The sequence below is a fragment of the Tiliqua scincoides genome, chromosome 2 (assembly GCF_035046505.1).
Source record: "Tiliqua scincoides isolate rTilSci1 chromosome 2, rTilSci1.hap2, whole genome shotgun sequence".
NCBI lineage: Eukaryota > Metazoa > Chordata > Lepidosauria > Squamata > Scincidae > Tiliqua > Tiliqua scincoides.
Genome location: NC_089822.1, coordinates 113,215,831 through 113,229,699, shown reverse-complemented (window position 1 = coordinate 113,229,699; position 13,869 = coordinate 113,215,831). Strand labels below are relative to the sequence as shown.

The 13,869-nt window shown below is 42.7% G+C and overlaps 1 protein-coding gene across 2 annotated transcripts in view; it reads right to left on the bottom strand.

Moving 5' to 3' along the window:
• TYK2 (tyrosine kinase 2) overlaps positions 1-13,869 on the bottom strand; it is a 64,272-nt gene that overhangs the window by 6,556 nt on the left and 43,847 nt on the right. For both annotated transcript variants that reach the window (XM_066613655.1, XM_066613656.1), the window contains 8 exons: positions 13,510-13,661; positions 12,311-12,461; positions 9,463-9,560; positions 5,836-6,028; positions 4,909-5,027; positions 3,046-3,218; positions 2,818-2,935; positions 2,200-2,310 (listed from right to left, as the gene is read on the bottom strand). In XM_066613655.1, coding sequence (XP_066469752.1) covers positions 2,200-2,310; positions 2,818-2,935; positions 3,046-3,218; positions 4,909-5,027; positions 5,836-6,028; positions 9,463-9,560; positions 12,311-12,461; positions 13,510-13,661 — 1,115 coding nt within the window. The remainder of the gene's footprint in view (positions 1-2,199; positions 2,311-2,817; positions 2,936-3,045; positions 3,219-4,908; positions 5,028-5,835; positions 6,029-9,462; positions 9,561-12,310; positions 12,462-13,509; positions 13,662-13,869) is intronic.

The following is a 13,869-nucleotide window of genomic DNA, read 5'->3' as shown; positions in this document are numbered from 1 at the left end:
GCCAGAAGATGTCCTGGGGGTACATGTACTGACAAAGCTAAGCAGCTCTGGCCCCCTTCAGTTGCCTGGATGGAAAAGTACGTATAAGCCAGTATGCTATTAAGAAGACAGGAGAATTATATCTTTCATAAGTACAATAAAATCCTAATAAGAGTAGTGGCTCACTGAGTCATGGCTGAATAGTTTCACAGCTTCTACTGCACGAGTCACCACTAGTGGAAAGTACAACCACAATCAGAAGCTCCCATGATTCTCTTACACCTCTGATTCAGAGTTTCTACAGTATTAACTGCAACAGAACATAACTGTTGCCATATATCAAAAGTTCTAGAATCCTAAATGGACATGGACAGAAGGGCTAATGATGATAGGCTTTTTACTTCCGGATAAGAATGAAAGCCTATATGTTAAACATTAGTTTGCATAGTTTGGTTTTGGAGGAGGGTTGATGGCTGCTGCTAGGAAGGCCATGGCACCCCCTTACCCCCACTCTGGGGGCACACAAGGATTAAACAAGTGTTTAATATACAGGCCTTCATTCTTACCCAAAAGTATAAAGCCTATCATCATTAGCACTTTCTGATTAACAGAAAGGATATTTAGGATTCTAAAATTTGTGATATATGGGAACACACATTTAGAATGTTTGCCAACATGGAAGCCTAATATGAAATGTACACCCTGTTTAGCTTGCTCAGAGATATGACAGTGACTAAGGCCCAAACCAAATATGCAAAACCCTTCATGAAAATGGGCAGAATAAAAACACAACTGGGTGCAAAACCCACCTGGGTTTCCTTATACATGAGACATCTGTGAGGTTTTTGCCCCAGAGTATCCAAGTACCTCTCCCATTTTTTTTAAACTTCTCAATCCATGATTACAGAGTCCTCCACCTGAGTTTCTGAACATATGGTTGCAAAAACCACATGGTTCTCAAGGTCTTTGAGTTTGGCAAGTGAGGTGGCACTGTAGACTCTCCTCCTAGGGAGCCCTACTTCACCACAGCTCTTCTGATTTTCAGCTTTAAAGGGTAGCCATCTCCTGTCCGATGCTTGTGGTGAGTAAGAGAGAAAGATGTGAAAGTGGAGATTGTCTGAACAGTACCTGTGATAATCATTACATTGCACTGGCTCAGAGGGAAGCAATATTTCTGGTGCTCAAGGTACTCTGCTCAGCAGCTGGGGTCTTTCTTACTATCTGAGGAATCCTTTGTGGAACATGGGGAAATTGAGAGATTTCCTTGACATCTGGCAGGAAAAGGTGGCCCAGGCAGTTCTCAAAAAGAATTATGGAAGTGTAGAGCAGGAGGGCAGGAGGTCTGGTCTAGAGGGTAGAGCCTCCATTTGCCTGAAGATAACATCCACAGGTCGCCGGTTTGAGGCACCGTGCAACCTTGAAGCAGCTGACAAGCTGAGTCAAGTTATTCCATCTGCTCTGAGCGTGGGAGGATGGAGGCCAGAATGTGAAACCAGATCAGAGTGAAACATCTGAATGTTGTGGTTCTTGAAACATAGAACCTTCTTTCAATTGTAAAAATCCCTACGGAGATTTAAATAGCCTGCCTATGTAAACCACCTTGAATAAAGTCTTGAATAAAGACCAAGAAAGGCAGTATATAAATACCTGTATTATTATTATTTATTATTAGAGCAGTTCTATTACATTTCTGAGAAGCTGAAGGACATGGGCTACCACAGGTATCAGGGCGCATGCAGGAGCAAAGCCAAGGAATGCCAGGGGAATGACAAGCTGGTACAGTAGTCATTTTGGGCACTCCTGGACCATGCCCTTCTTTGATATCATAGAATTGAAAGGGACCCATAAGGTCATCAAGTTCAACCCACTGCCTGTAGCAGGAAACCCATGGCTGTGACTCACAGATGTATTATTTCCCATGGAATAGTTGCACGTTTGGTTCGAGCCTCAGTAGTGCTCAATATTCTTTACAGAGACTGAATGGGGCCATGATAATAGTTTTCATGATAAGAATCTACTGCACCAGATGAAGCATGCAGCTGCCAGTTCAGTGTAAGCCATCATAGGATCCTTGGTTAGCTTTTGAAACTGCTTCTAAATTCTGCATAAAATGTATGTTCATAAAAGATGGAAGGCTGCACCACAAAGTCAATTCCTAGATCACTGACCCACACTTTAAGAAATAGCAGTCAGAAAAAAGCAAGGGAGAACCAGACTCACTTCATAAGGACAGTCTTTTGGGCTGGGGAGCCTCTTCCCTCTATCCAACTGCTCTATAAGCCTCAGCACTGTCATTTGACCGTGAGTTGTTCCAATCATCTCAATAAATTTCTAAAGAGGGAAGAAATCTATTAGCGAGCATTTGAAAAAGAGGCAGGGAAAGACCACCTGTTACACTTCTCTTGTTTTTCATAAGACTTCAAAACGTACATAACAAATGTAGTCCTTCAGAAAAGAAAAATTATAGACAGTAGTCTTTTCCAGGTAATAATTAAGTTCCAGACACACAATTAGAATGAAACTTCACATACTTTAGCTGGGGCAGTCAGTCAAGAGCATGGGAGATATACTAAAAAAGGATGAGTATTTTTCCAACCCCCAAATATCTGTGTAGGAACCATATAGTAACCTGTTGCCGCATGACCCAGCTAATGCACCTGGACAGCGGAACTACGAAGATAAAGAACACTGAGAGTATTCAATAGTCATCTGAATGAGTGTCGTCCCCCCCACACACAGAGTCATAGGCTTAGATCCATACAAAATCCCTTTTAAAAATGTTCAGCAGTGCTGAACAAACATTTTCACCTCCCTCATATCTCCAGTGACAGGACTCACCATTGGAGGGCTCTGACTAGAATCACAATGTGTCAAGAGTTCATATAAAGTGACTCCAAAGGACCAGACATCAGAAGCATAATAGAATTTACAATCCTTCAAGCACTCTACAGCATACCTGCAAAACACAGACAACAAGGAAAGAATGGTGGTGAATATTAGTTTGTCTACTTTTATCCCACCTCACGCTAGATACTAACAAACAAAGTTCTGCAATCATGTACTTGCCAGAAGACGGGGCTGTCTCCATCTTCACAGACACGGTAATATTCATGCCCTTCAGGGATGGCTTTGGCTAGGCCGAAGTCACCAATCTTCACTACATTTTCATTCTCCAGAAGTACATTCCTGGCTGCCAGATCTCTGTGAATGTAACGCAGGGAGTGGAGATAAGCCATTCCCTGGAAAGAACAAATATAGGTTTATGTTTCCAACTCTGATCCAAAGAGGCCCAGATTATCCAACAAGTAAAAGCTACACCTGGAATTCTACTTGTAATGTAGAGTCTGTTTACATTTGTAATGGTAGACAGGGAGCAGGTTGAGTGCAGTCACTAGGTGCTGCACTCAACCTCCCTGCTCCCCACATTGCTTCTTTAATAAGAAATAACATAGGAAAAGGTGGTTCTCACTGCCATCACTCAAAGCTAAATGGCCCAGATAGAGCATCTCCAGCAGATCCCTATTGAGCCTTTGTTTGAGGATCTCCAGTGAGAGAGAATCCACCACCTCTCTCGGCAATCTGTTATACTGCCAAACTGTCTTTACCACAAGAATGTCTTCCTGTTATCCAACTGGAATCTTGCAGTTTATATCCATTTGATCTAGTTCTACTCTCAGAGGTGGTTGAAAACATGTTCTTCCATATGACACATAACTATAGCCTTCAGGTATTTGAAAAGCACTATCATATCCCCCCTTAGCCTTCTCTTCTCCAGGTTAAACATATCAAGCTCCCTCAACCTTTCCTCGTACAGCTTGTCCTCTGATCATCCTTGTCACATCAGAAGCTCTTGACATGGGGACTGAGCAAACGCAGGAAGGGGCGTGCATGAGCCAACTATTTACAACCTGTGAATATTAACCATGTTTCACCTCTGGATTGGGTACTACAGGCTGGTGTCATCCAAGACCCCAAATTCCCCACTTTTGGAAATCAGGTTGGCTTCTTGGTGACTTATAGTTCTTTGTTTACCAGTCAGTCATCAACAAAAACAGCTACCTCATCTGAATGACTCAGCAGTCCCTATGGGATGCTGAGGCATCACAAAAGCCTCTGAGGTAATGCAAAGATGATGACTTCCCCAGTGGCGTAGCTAAGGTGGTGCCGGGGGTAGCAGTTGCACCAGGCATCAGGCTTTAGGGGGGCAACAAGCTGAGCTTGACACTAGTGACCAAAATTGTGAAAATCTTTATATGTATGAATAATACCATCATGTTATATATCACTGGAAAAGTAATTTAATGCAGAGTGCTATGAAACAAACTGCACTAGAGTATCTGTATTCTATCAAAAGTTATGACCAATTAACCAGAAAATAAAAACAACTGTCCTGTGGAACAAAAAGTGGATTTGCTTAACTCCAAACTGATCTATGAGACTGATTGTTCTGAGTGCCAATAAGATGTTGTTATGATACAGCATGGAACCAATAACTTTTTATTTATTTTCTTAATTAAATTTGATTTTATCATGCATGGGGGGCTACAAAATCTTCTTTTACCCCAGCTATCAGATAGATGCCTTAGCTATGCCACTGGGGGAGGCAGCAGACCAAGTAGGTGGTGAGCAACTGGGGGGAGGAGGTGGGTTCCTCCCAATTTTTACTTTTTAAATAACCCGAGTGTGATGTCACTTCTGGTTGTGACATCACCTCCGGAGCAACATTTTGAGCTTGGCATCGGGCTACACGATCATTAGCTGCGCCACTGGACTTCCCCAATCCAAGGAAGAGCCAAAAAGCAGACTCCCATCCTCCTTCAACTATTCTAGTTTGTTTCTCTCCCAGACCAGGGAATATAATTCCAAGACAGGCATACTGCTGTGTTAGCAGTCATATTAATTCTGCATCAATAGCGGGTAGATCTTTACCTCACAAATTTGCTGGGCAAAAAGGAGAATGTGAGCCAGGCTGACATTGTGCTTGGGTAGATAATCCCTCAGGCTCCCTAAAGGCACATATTCCATGATGAGCTGCACCACCTTTTCCCCTGGAGTTGAAAGATGAAACCATTATTTTTTCCACTTCTCTAAAGACAGTACAGTTACCTGTCCAGATCTCTTCTCTTTAAAAGCCCTGCCATGAATTATCATAGGAAATGGAGATCAAGGCTACAGAATATACTTATGGCTGAGTTGAGACCTGAACCAATGATTCTCAATGTTCAAACATTATACACATATGGCAGGCATGGCTGCAGACTGAAATGCAAGATATAATGGGACAGGGCAGAAGAATACAGGTTTGGCACACAATGTCCTAAACCCTTAAGTAACCAAACATAGGTCAATTTTATCACTCCACCTCAGCATCATACAAATGTGTTCTTCTACTTGTCACCACCATCCTGAATCCATAGCCTGTTTTAAATCACTGTCATCCCCTCTCCCCAAATGAACAAAAGCAACAGATTCTTGACCAATTCCTTAAATCACTCCCCACAACTTCCTCTTTTTCCTCAACATGCAAAAGATATTTCTTTCAAAGTTTCCTCTTCATGATGAGGACCACGGAAACAGTCACTGGGGAATCCCATTTCCCTGATCCTCCTCCTCAAAGGGAAAGTTTGAAAGAAGAAACATCTTACATGTGGGGAGGAAAGAGACAGAGGTGGAGAGGAATGAAGCAAGACGTCCCAGTACTTTCTAAGGTTCAATAAGCTGCGTGGGTTCTGAAGGCAAAAAAGAACACAATGAAACCTCATCCTGTTGCTTGAAACTCTTATCCCCCAAGGCAACAGTAATGCTACATCAGCTTATGTGTCTCCCAAAGATGACACAATTCAGCAGGACTCATACCTTGCTCACTGCAGCAGCCCTTGTATTTGACAATGTTCTCATGATACAGTGTCTTCAGAATCTCAATTTCCTTTTTCCAGCTGGTTAGAAGCTGCTGGCTACAGCCGGATTTCAGTGACTTCACCGCTACCATTTCACCAGTGCCATCATTAGTGGGATCATAGCAGTACAAGCTCACTTTGCCAAAGTGACCCTAGTAGAATGAGTGAGAAAAAAACAAGCCTAGGATTTTGGTATTTCAAAAGACAAGCATGCATTCTAGTTTGAAACCCTCATTGGGTGCAACAGAGGAAGAACTGATCTCAAGGAGAAGAGAAATTAATCAGAGGACAAGGTAATCTTTGCTCAGCTCTGCTAAGGTGCCAATCTACCGAAGACACCCGTCTATAAGTCGACCTCACAGATAAGCCGAGGGCAGGTTTTGAGCCCCAAATAATGGAATTTTCTATGACCCTCGGATAAGTCGGGGGTTATATATATATATATATATATAAAAACTTAGGGGGGGTGTCTGACTACAGTTTTGTCTGATTTTACCCGAATTTTTCATTTATCTTGAAAAATAACCTTCCAGTAATTGTTACCTAAAAACTGTACAGTTTCTAATTTATTAAAAATACAATAAAACATCATAAAATGCATTTTTGACATTAACTTTTAAAATTCTGGACTTCACAACATTTGTGTGAACACTGTCAGAGTAAGTGCCTGAAAACAACATACCATTAGAACCATTAATCAAATCTTTCCTTAAAGTGCCTGGTGTGTTAAGCCACAGGCGCAACATATAACATGCAACATAAAACATGTAATTGGGAGTGTGCAGTTCAGTTCACAGCATGGAGACAAGCAACAAGGACTGAGACAGCAGGGAGACAAGCAACAAGCACAGTTGCAACCCTCTTTACTCAGAAGGAGACCCAGTGCTTTCCATGGGTGTTATTCTTAAGTACTGCTGCATTGCAGCCTGGGACTTTGTTTCAGCTAGAAATGAGGATCACATTCTGGGGTTTTAAAAACCAGACCCCTAAACTTGGCGGGGGTGTGTGTGAAATTCTTTGCAAATGACTTGTCAGGAATGTTCAGGGGCAGCAGCAAAAGAAGAAAAGAAGGCATTTTCCTTCTCTAATCTGGGAGACAAAGGGGCTTCTGGGAATTGTGGGGAGGCTTTGTGGGAGTATGTGCTGCACTTCCATAGCAGCAGCCCCATACAGATTACAATTCCCAGAAGTGCTTTCACTTCTCTTCCTGTCTGGAGAAGAGGCTACAATACCATAATTACTGGTAAAAATTCTCCTTTTTCTCCACTTGCTTTCTGCTTCTCAGCCCATTTCCACGCCCCCCCCCCCCACTTCCCCAGACAGCTGCTGATCTTCCATAAGCTTCCCAGAAGCTCCCAGAGGACCCTGCCTCACTCACTCACTGCATTGACCCGGGTATAAGTCAGCCCAGGATCTCAGGTTCCTTTTTAGGCATAAATTTTTAGACCTAAAGGTGAGTATATACAGTAAGTAAGAGACTGAATTTCACCATCAAGCCTATTTCAGAGCAGTACTTCCCAGAGATCCTTAAGGGAGGAGCTATAGCTTAGTGGCAGAGAAAACACTTAGCATGTAGAAGACACAGGTTCAATTTTTGGAATCTCCAGATAGGGAAAGACTCATCGGAAATTCTATAGAGCTGTTGTCATTCAGTACAGGAAATAGGGACCTGAATGAACTGGTCTGATTTCATATAAGGCAACTTTCTATGATCCCATCTCACAACTCAGGCAATTCTTCCAGCAAAATTAATTTTCACTCTTGTTTTATTCAATGCAATGCTCAGTATATCAAGTGGCTGACACCAAGGACTGAAAGTGCTAAAAGACCTGAAAAGGTCAAAAAACCCATGTTAGCTATACTTGACAAGGTAGTTTATGATACAAACATGGAAAAGATGCATGCCACTTCAGACATCATGCTGAACCATTGCTAAGGAAGCTTAAGTGTCATCTGCTAACAACATTTCAGTCATCAAACCATGGACTATGACTGGCTGACAAATCAGGATCAGAAACCATAGTTTGAGAATAGCTTCCAGATTGGCAAGGTGTCTGCAGTGCCGTCACTAGGGGTACGCGCAAGGGGGGTGACGCACTAAAATCACTGTGGTTAGGAGTACTACCATCACGTTATACACTGTTGGATGCGGAATTTCCAGCTGAATGCAATGCAGAAAACCAGAGTGAAATATCTCCTTTCTATCAAAAGGTATTGGCAAAAAACTGGAAAACAAAAAATGCATGGAGTTCAATGGAAAATGAAACCGAGCCATATCACGCGTTTACTTGTGAGTAGGCGAGTGTGCCTTACTCCACCTGAAATGGCAGGCTGAGAGGAATCCAACAACACCAGAATGGTCCTGACCCAATGAATGCAACCCAAAAAAAACACCTGAGAAGGAGGTCCCTCCCTCCAAGCTGGTGAATGTATTGAGCCTTATGGAAAGCGAAACGCGCCTTGGCTCCTGGGCAGGTCAGGCAAAGGAAAATGTGAGGCCACCAGAATGGTCCTGATTTGATGCAACTGGAGCTCAACAAATGCTCCAGAAGGCAGTCCCCCCCCCCCCCGAAAGAATGAAACAGAGGCTTGACAGGGTAAGGTGAAATTTTTTTCTGTTTTAGGCTGCAATCCTTCGGCAGGGCTCCCTGGGGATCGCGCTACTGCCTCCTCCCTGCCTCCTGGCTGTCCCCACCCCTTAAGGGGAAAGGGACCAGGACCCTCAGGCTGGGGTGTCACAACGCCCCAGTTTGAATACCACTGCCCTGGGGGAAGGTGACACCACTAGTGACCAAAATCACAGTTTGCAAAAATAATATCATCATGTTATATATCAATGTGTAATTTTATGCAGAATGTAATGAAACAAACTGTGTTGAAATACCTTTATTCTATCAAAAGGTACTGCCAAAAAACCAGTGGGGCAGGGTGATGGTAGATCACCACGCCCAATACCTAGAGTGTTGCCCCGCCCACTGCATGGGTGTGAGGCGCTGGCCTCCCGCATTGGGTGACACGAACCTTCGTGACGCCATTGGGTGTCTGAGCTGACAAACCACAATTGCAAGCTGCTATTTGTGTCTGAAGACCACTGTCCCAAGATGCAGGAATGCTAAGCAAACAGAAAATGCAAGGAGATAAGCAGCTCTAAACTATAGTTTGCCAGTTTAGAAGTTTTCAACTATGGGAAGAGCAAATCATGATTTGACACAATGCCGAAATTGAGCTTCAGGTATGCAGATCACATTTTCACTCTCACACTAAGACATGAAACAGATGAGAAGCCTGACATGTTTGTTTGTTGCTGGACTGCAGGTGAGGGATTGAATGTTTGAATGGGCATAGTTCCTGCACATTCAAAAAACAGCATATTGGGGAAAGATTCTGTGTTAGATTTTCCCTGACACAGTAATTTTGTATGCATGAAGAAGATTCAAACATTCAGTGCTCCACTTGCAGCCTGAAATAGTACAGTTCTGGGAAACAAATCATGAAAGACTTTAGCTTATCTTTTCAGTTCTTCTTGTTTGGCAACAAATGAAGAAAAAGAATCAAGGAAGTTTCACTCTTAACATAGGCAATTTACCTCTCCCAGATCTCGAATCTTCTTCAGGTAGCGCTTCTGAAAGACAGTAGGGTCAGATTCAGGGAATTCAGGGTTCACAGAGGTGATATCAAGGAGGTCTAGAAAATAATAGGAAAGAGATGTACATTGGTTAAAAGGGAATGTTCAAACAGCAATATATGGATAATGTTCAGGAGGCATGCAAATAGGTTGAGGGAAGAAAGGAACATGATTGTCCAAAGTGTCTAATTAAATGAGCCTTGTTAGAATCTAGTATTGGAGCCAATGTAGTGAACAGAGTTTCACATTTTGACCAAGGTGGATTGGGTTCTAAATTCCTGGCCCAGTCATGACACTCTTGGAGTAATCACTGTCTTTCAGCCTAATCTACTTCACAAGCTTAACTGTGAGGATGAAATGGGGTGGCAAAAGCTATGTTACCCTGAACACTTAGGAGGCAATGCAAATACAAAGAAATTAAAATTATAAAACTATTTAAAAGGGGAACCCATTTCTGCTCAGCCCACAGGTGTACACATTTGATCCCTGTTGCGTATATGCAACGTTGGGCAGAAATGGCTTAAGCTTGTGAAATCATTACACTAAATAGACACTCTTTACCCTTCTCACAGTCATGCTTTTATAACAGCTAAAAAGAGAAATTCATGAGCTCATCACTAACATTACCTCAAACACCTCTCAGCAACTGCCATGTGATTAAGATGATTTCTGAACATTGCATAAATTATCCAAAAGGCCAAAACCAGACATAGCCAGACATAGCCACAGCTCAATGGGATGAAACCTGAAACCACCCCAACTACATAGGATGACAGAAGAAGGGAATCTGCAAAAAACTGCAAAAAAAGGGGGCATTCAGAGGTATTAAACTCCTTGCATGCCACGTTTCTCTCTTCAGTTGAGTGCTAGTACTGGAAGGGGCCTTAGTTGAGCAAAATGTGCTTGGGGAGAGGGCTGTGGAGAAGTACGTCACAGGTAGTGGGGAGGTACTACACTTCTCATCCACACAGTCAGATCCCCCTCTCAGACACATAGAATTGCTGCCATCATATCTCGTTTTGTTCTCTTTCAGAGATGCTGTTTGCTCCCACTGAAGTGCCGATTCCTGTCAAACTTCAACTGCTTACCAGCACCTAAATGGTATCATTCTTCTCTAGCAGGTTTAAATGCTGGTTGTCTCACAATTTTTTCATACTACTATAAGTTGTACTTTTACTGCAACTCAACTATTTTTCTTCTCTTGAGTTTTAGGGATTGTCCCATAGAAAGCCAGGATGGAGTAGTGGTTCTGGAGTTGGACTTAGACCTGAAAGATCCAGGTTCAAATTCACAGTCAGACATGAAGCCTCCTGTGTAACATTGGGCCGTCACTATCTCTCTACCTCACAGGGTTGTTGTGAAGACAGAAGGAGGGAAGAAACTATGTATACCACCCTGAGCTCCTTGGAGGAAGGGCAGTATAAAAATGTGAAAAATAAACATTTAACATTTTATTATATAGCTTGTAATACTGTAGATAAAATTTATAATTTAAATTTCTACAACCCCACCTTCACTGGTTTTTCAGCCTTATCAACTGCAACCAGACCTGTTACGTGAAAACCCCCTTTTTTCTTTTTAGTTGTGATTTTCTCTCTATATCTGGTTACTATGGACTAAAATATCATGCAGGCCAAACTTCTCACACAGGTCACATTTCCAAAACTCTGGTCAAGTCACAAGCTCATGGTTACACAACCACCACCTCCCTATGGTCACACATTATGGGAGGAAGTCTGGCATCTTAAATCATTGTTTAAGTGTCTCCTACATTACTGTATTCATTGTATTGTTTTAACCCAATCACTGTTTAAGAACTGTATGCAAAAGTGTCTCCTAATCCAATCACTGTTTAAGTCCTGTATGCAAACTTGAACTGCCTTCTTGCGTTGCTGATCCATTGTATTGTTTAAGTTCCCCCATCTAGGAAGCCAGCCATTAGACCCCATTGAATTTTGCTGATAAGAGACATCCTGACCCCTTCAATGTTTTACACACTCCAACCACCCTGCTGGGTGGTAGTAAGCAAGCTACAATCCAGCTCAGCTCTGTCTGAAAACCCCTTTTTAAGGGAGGGCTTCCTCTCACATGCTCTTGCTGGCTCTCCCTCCAAGGACCAACACATCTGTGTTGTGTCAGAGGGTCCTCTCTGCAGGACTCTCCCCTCCCCCATCCAACTGCTCTACAGGACAGGTAACTATCTTGCTACTGGAACTCTTACTCTTCTTCCCCCACCCCTTTTTCTCCCCGTCTTTAGTTAGCAGCTGGGATTGGTAGATCAGGGACCCCTAAAATCCTTCCCTACAACCTTTCCTTTTTCTAATTTCCTTGGATGCACCAAATACTTTTTACATGCAACCACCATGAAAGCTAGGTACACTGGATTCAAGTACTAGGACCAAGAAACATACACTCATCATTTCTCCATGTGCATTATGTTTACCTTTGTGCTTTTGTAATAAAACTATCATCTTTTATTGAAAGTTGTCTCTCAGTCTCCATTTTAAGCAAAATGGAATTTCTCTGCATTACGCCGTCTTGTTATCTAGCCTGCGATCCTAAGGTTCCAATAAGGGCAGTGTAATAATTCCCCTAAACAAAACAGCCCTTTTTGGTAACAGACCTGCAAACTGAGGAATTGGTGACTCTTATCACACCCTAATTGGACCCTGGTTTACAGTTAACTCTTTTTATGCCATTCTGAGGCTTCAAGGGGGAGGCGAGCATTGAGAGCCATTTCACGGTATTTCAGATAAGCTGCATTAGTATCCCACAGCCCCGGCTGCTTCTTCTGCTCTGAGGTCCTTACTGTGTGGCTGCAACTGGGTAAGGTCTCGCAAGATGGTTCGGAAAGAAGGCCGCTCTTGAGGAGTATAGTTCAGGCACTGGCTGATCAAAGTAGCTAGCTCTTTGAAAGATGGCTCTGGAAGATGGTGTTTCTTTTCATAGAAACGCTCTTTCTGCAGTGAAAAGAATAGATTTTATGGATACAAATGATCATGTTGCAAACTGACGAATCTAACTAGGAGTGGAGAATCCTCAGATACTATCTTGCAAGAGGAATTTCTGTCTCTCATGGACACAGCAAAAAGTTTTAAAATATGATACATGCCTCAAAGTTCAAGATACTACACTGGGTTCACACAGTCATGGATAGGTCTCAACAACCATTCCAAGAATCCTATTTCTCTCCCCCCTCCATTATTCCAATTCCTAACCCACAGATTCCATATTATGAAAAGTAAACAATAAAGTCACCCAAGCTCAACAACATTTGCAACCATAGCATCCTATTCAGAATCCTTTAAACTTTTTAAAGCATTGTTTCAAATGTTTTATATACAGTATCTTAGTAATTCTTAACAATAATCCTATCGGGCAGGGTAGTGCTTTATTATCACCCATATTGCAGGTGGAAAGCTGAGACTAGTAGTACCTTGCCTAAAGAGCTCATAGATGACATATCTGTTGTGATATAATACCAGCTCTACAGTTTGTGTTCTCTGGCCACTTATTTGGTACTGTATTGGCAACCTTCAGTCTCGTACAGAAATCTAGATTCCCCCCAATTATTAATAACCTCTCACTGGACCCTTTCAGAAACAGTGCCGGAGCCCTCCGGTGTTTTTTGTATGCAAATTGTTGATGAAATAAGTTATCACCAGACTTCCAAACTCTAAGCTGCATGTAGCTTGGTCTTCTGAGGGCTTTGAGCTGTGCAGCCACCTGGCAGCGCAGCTGAAATGGAAAACTTAATTATGCATCTTGAAGTCAGGTCCAACAGATTAGCACAGCAGTCCTAGAGAAGAACCAATCTTGGCAGTCTTGGTCTGCATACAGTTTCCTACTTCCTGTCCAGTAGCTTGACTTCCCCATCCAGTAGCTATTCCAAAGCTTGACTGGGTGTTGGACTAGCTCCACACTCTCTGCAGGCAACTTATTCCAAATCCTGTATCAAGATCCAGAGGTAACACATGGGTTTATGAGCAAAAGGGCAGCAAAGATTACCTCAGAAGGAGTGCGTTCTTTTAGTGGCATATCTGCATCAAAGCATATCTCTAGCAGCGTTGTACCGAAGCTCCACTTGTCAGCTGCTGTGCTGAGGTTGCTTACATCTTTGACACACTCTGGGGCAATCCATGGGATCCGATCAACACGTTCTTTCCAGGAGAGGGGGTAATAAGATCAAGGATTAGCAGCTGTCTGATGAAGGATATATGAAAAAAAAATGGCAGGCAATATCTGGCCTGCATAAATGAGGTTGCATCAAGCTAGGAAGGAAAGGCCTTAGACCCAGTTCAGACACTTACTAGGGCAGCCACAGTGAGTAGATGAATGGGTATGTGCCCCTACACTCCATTTCACAGA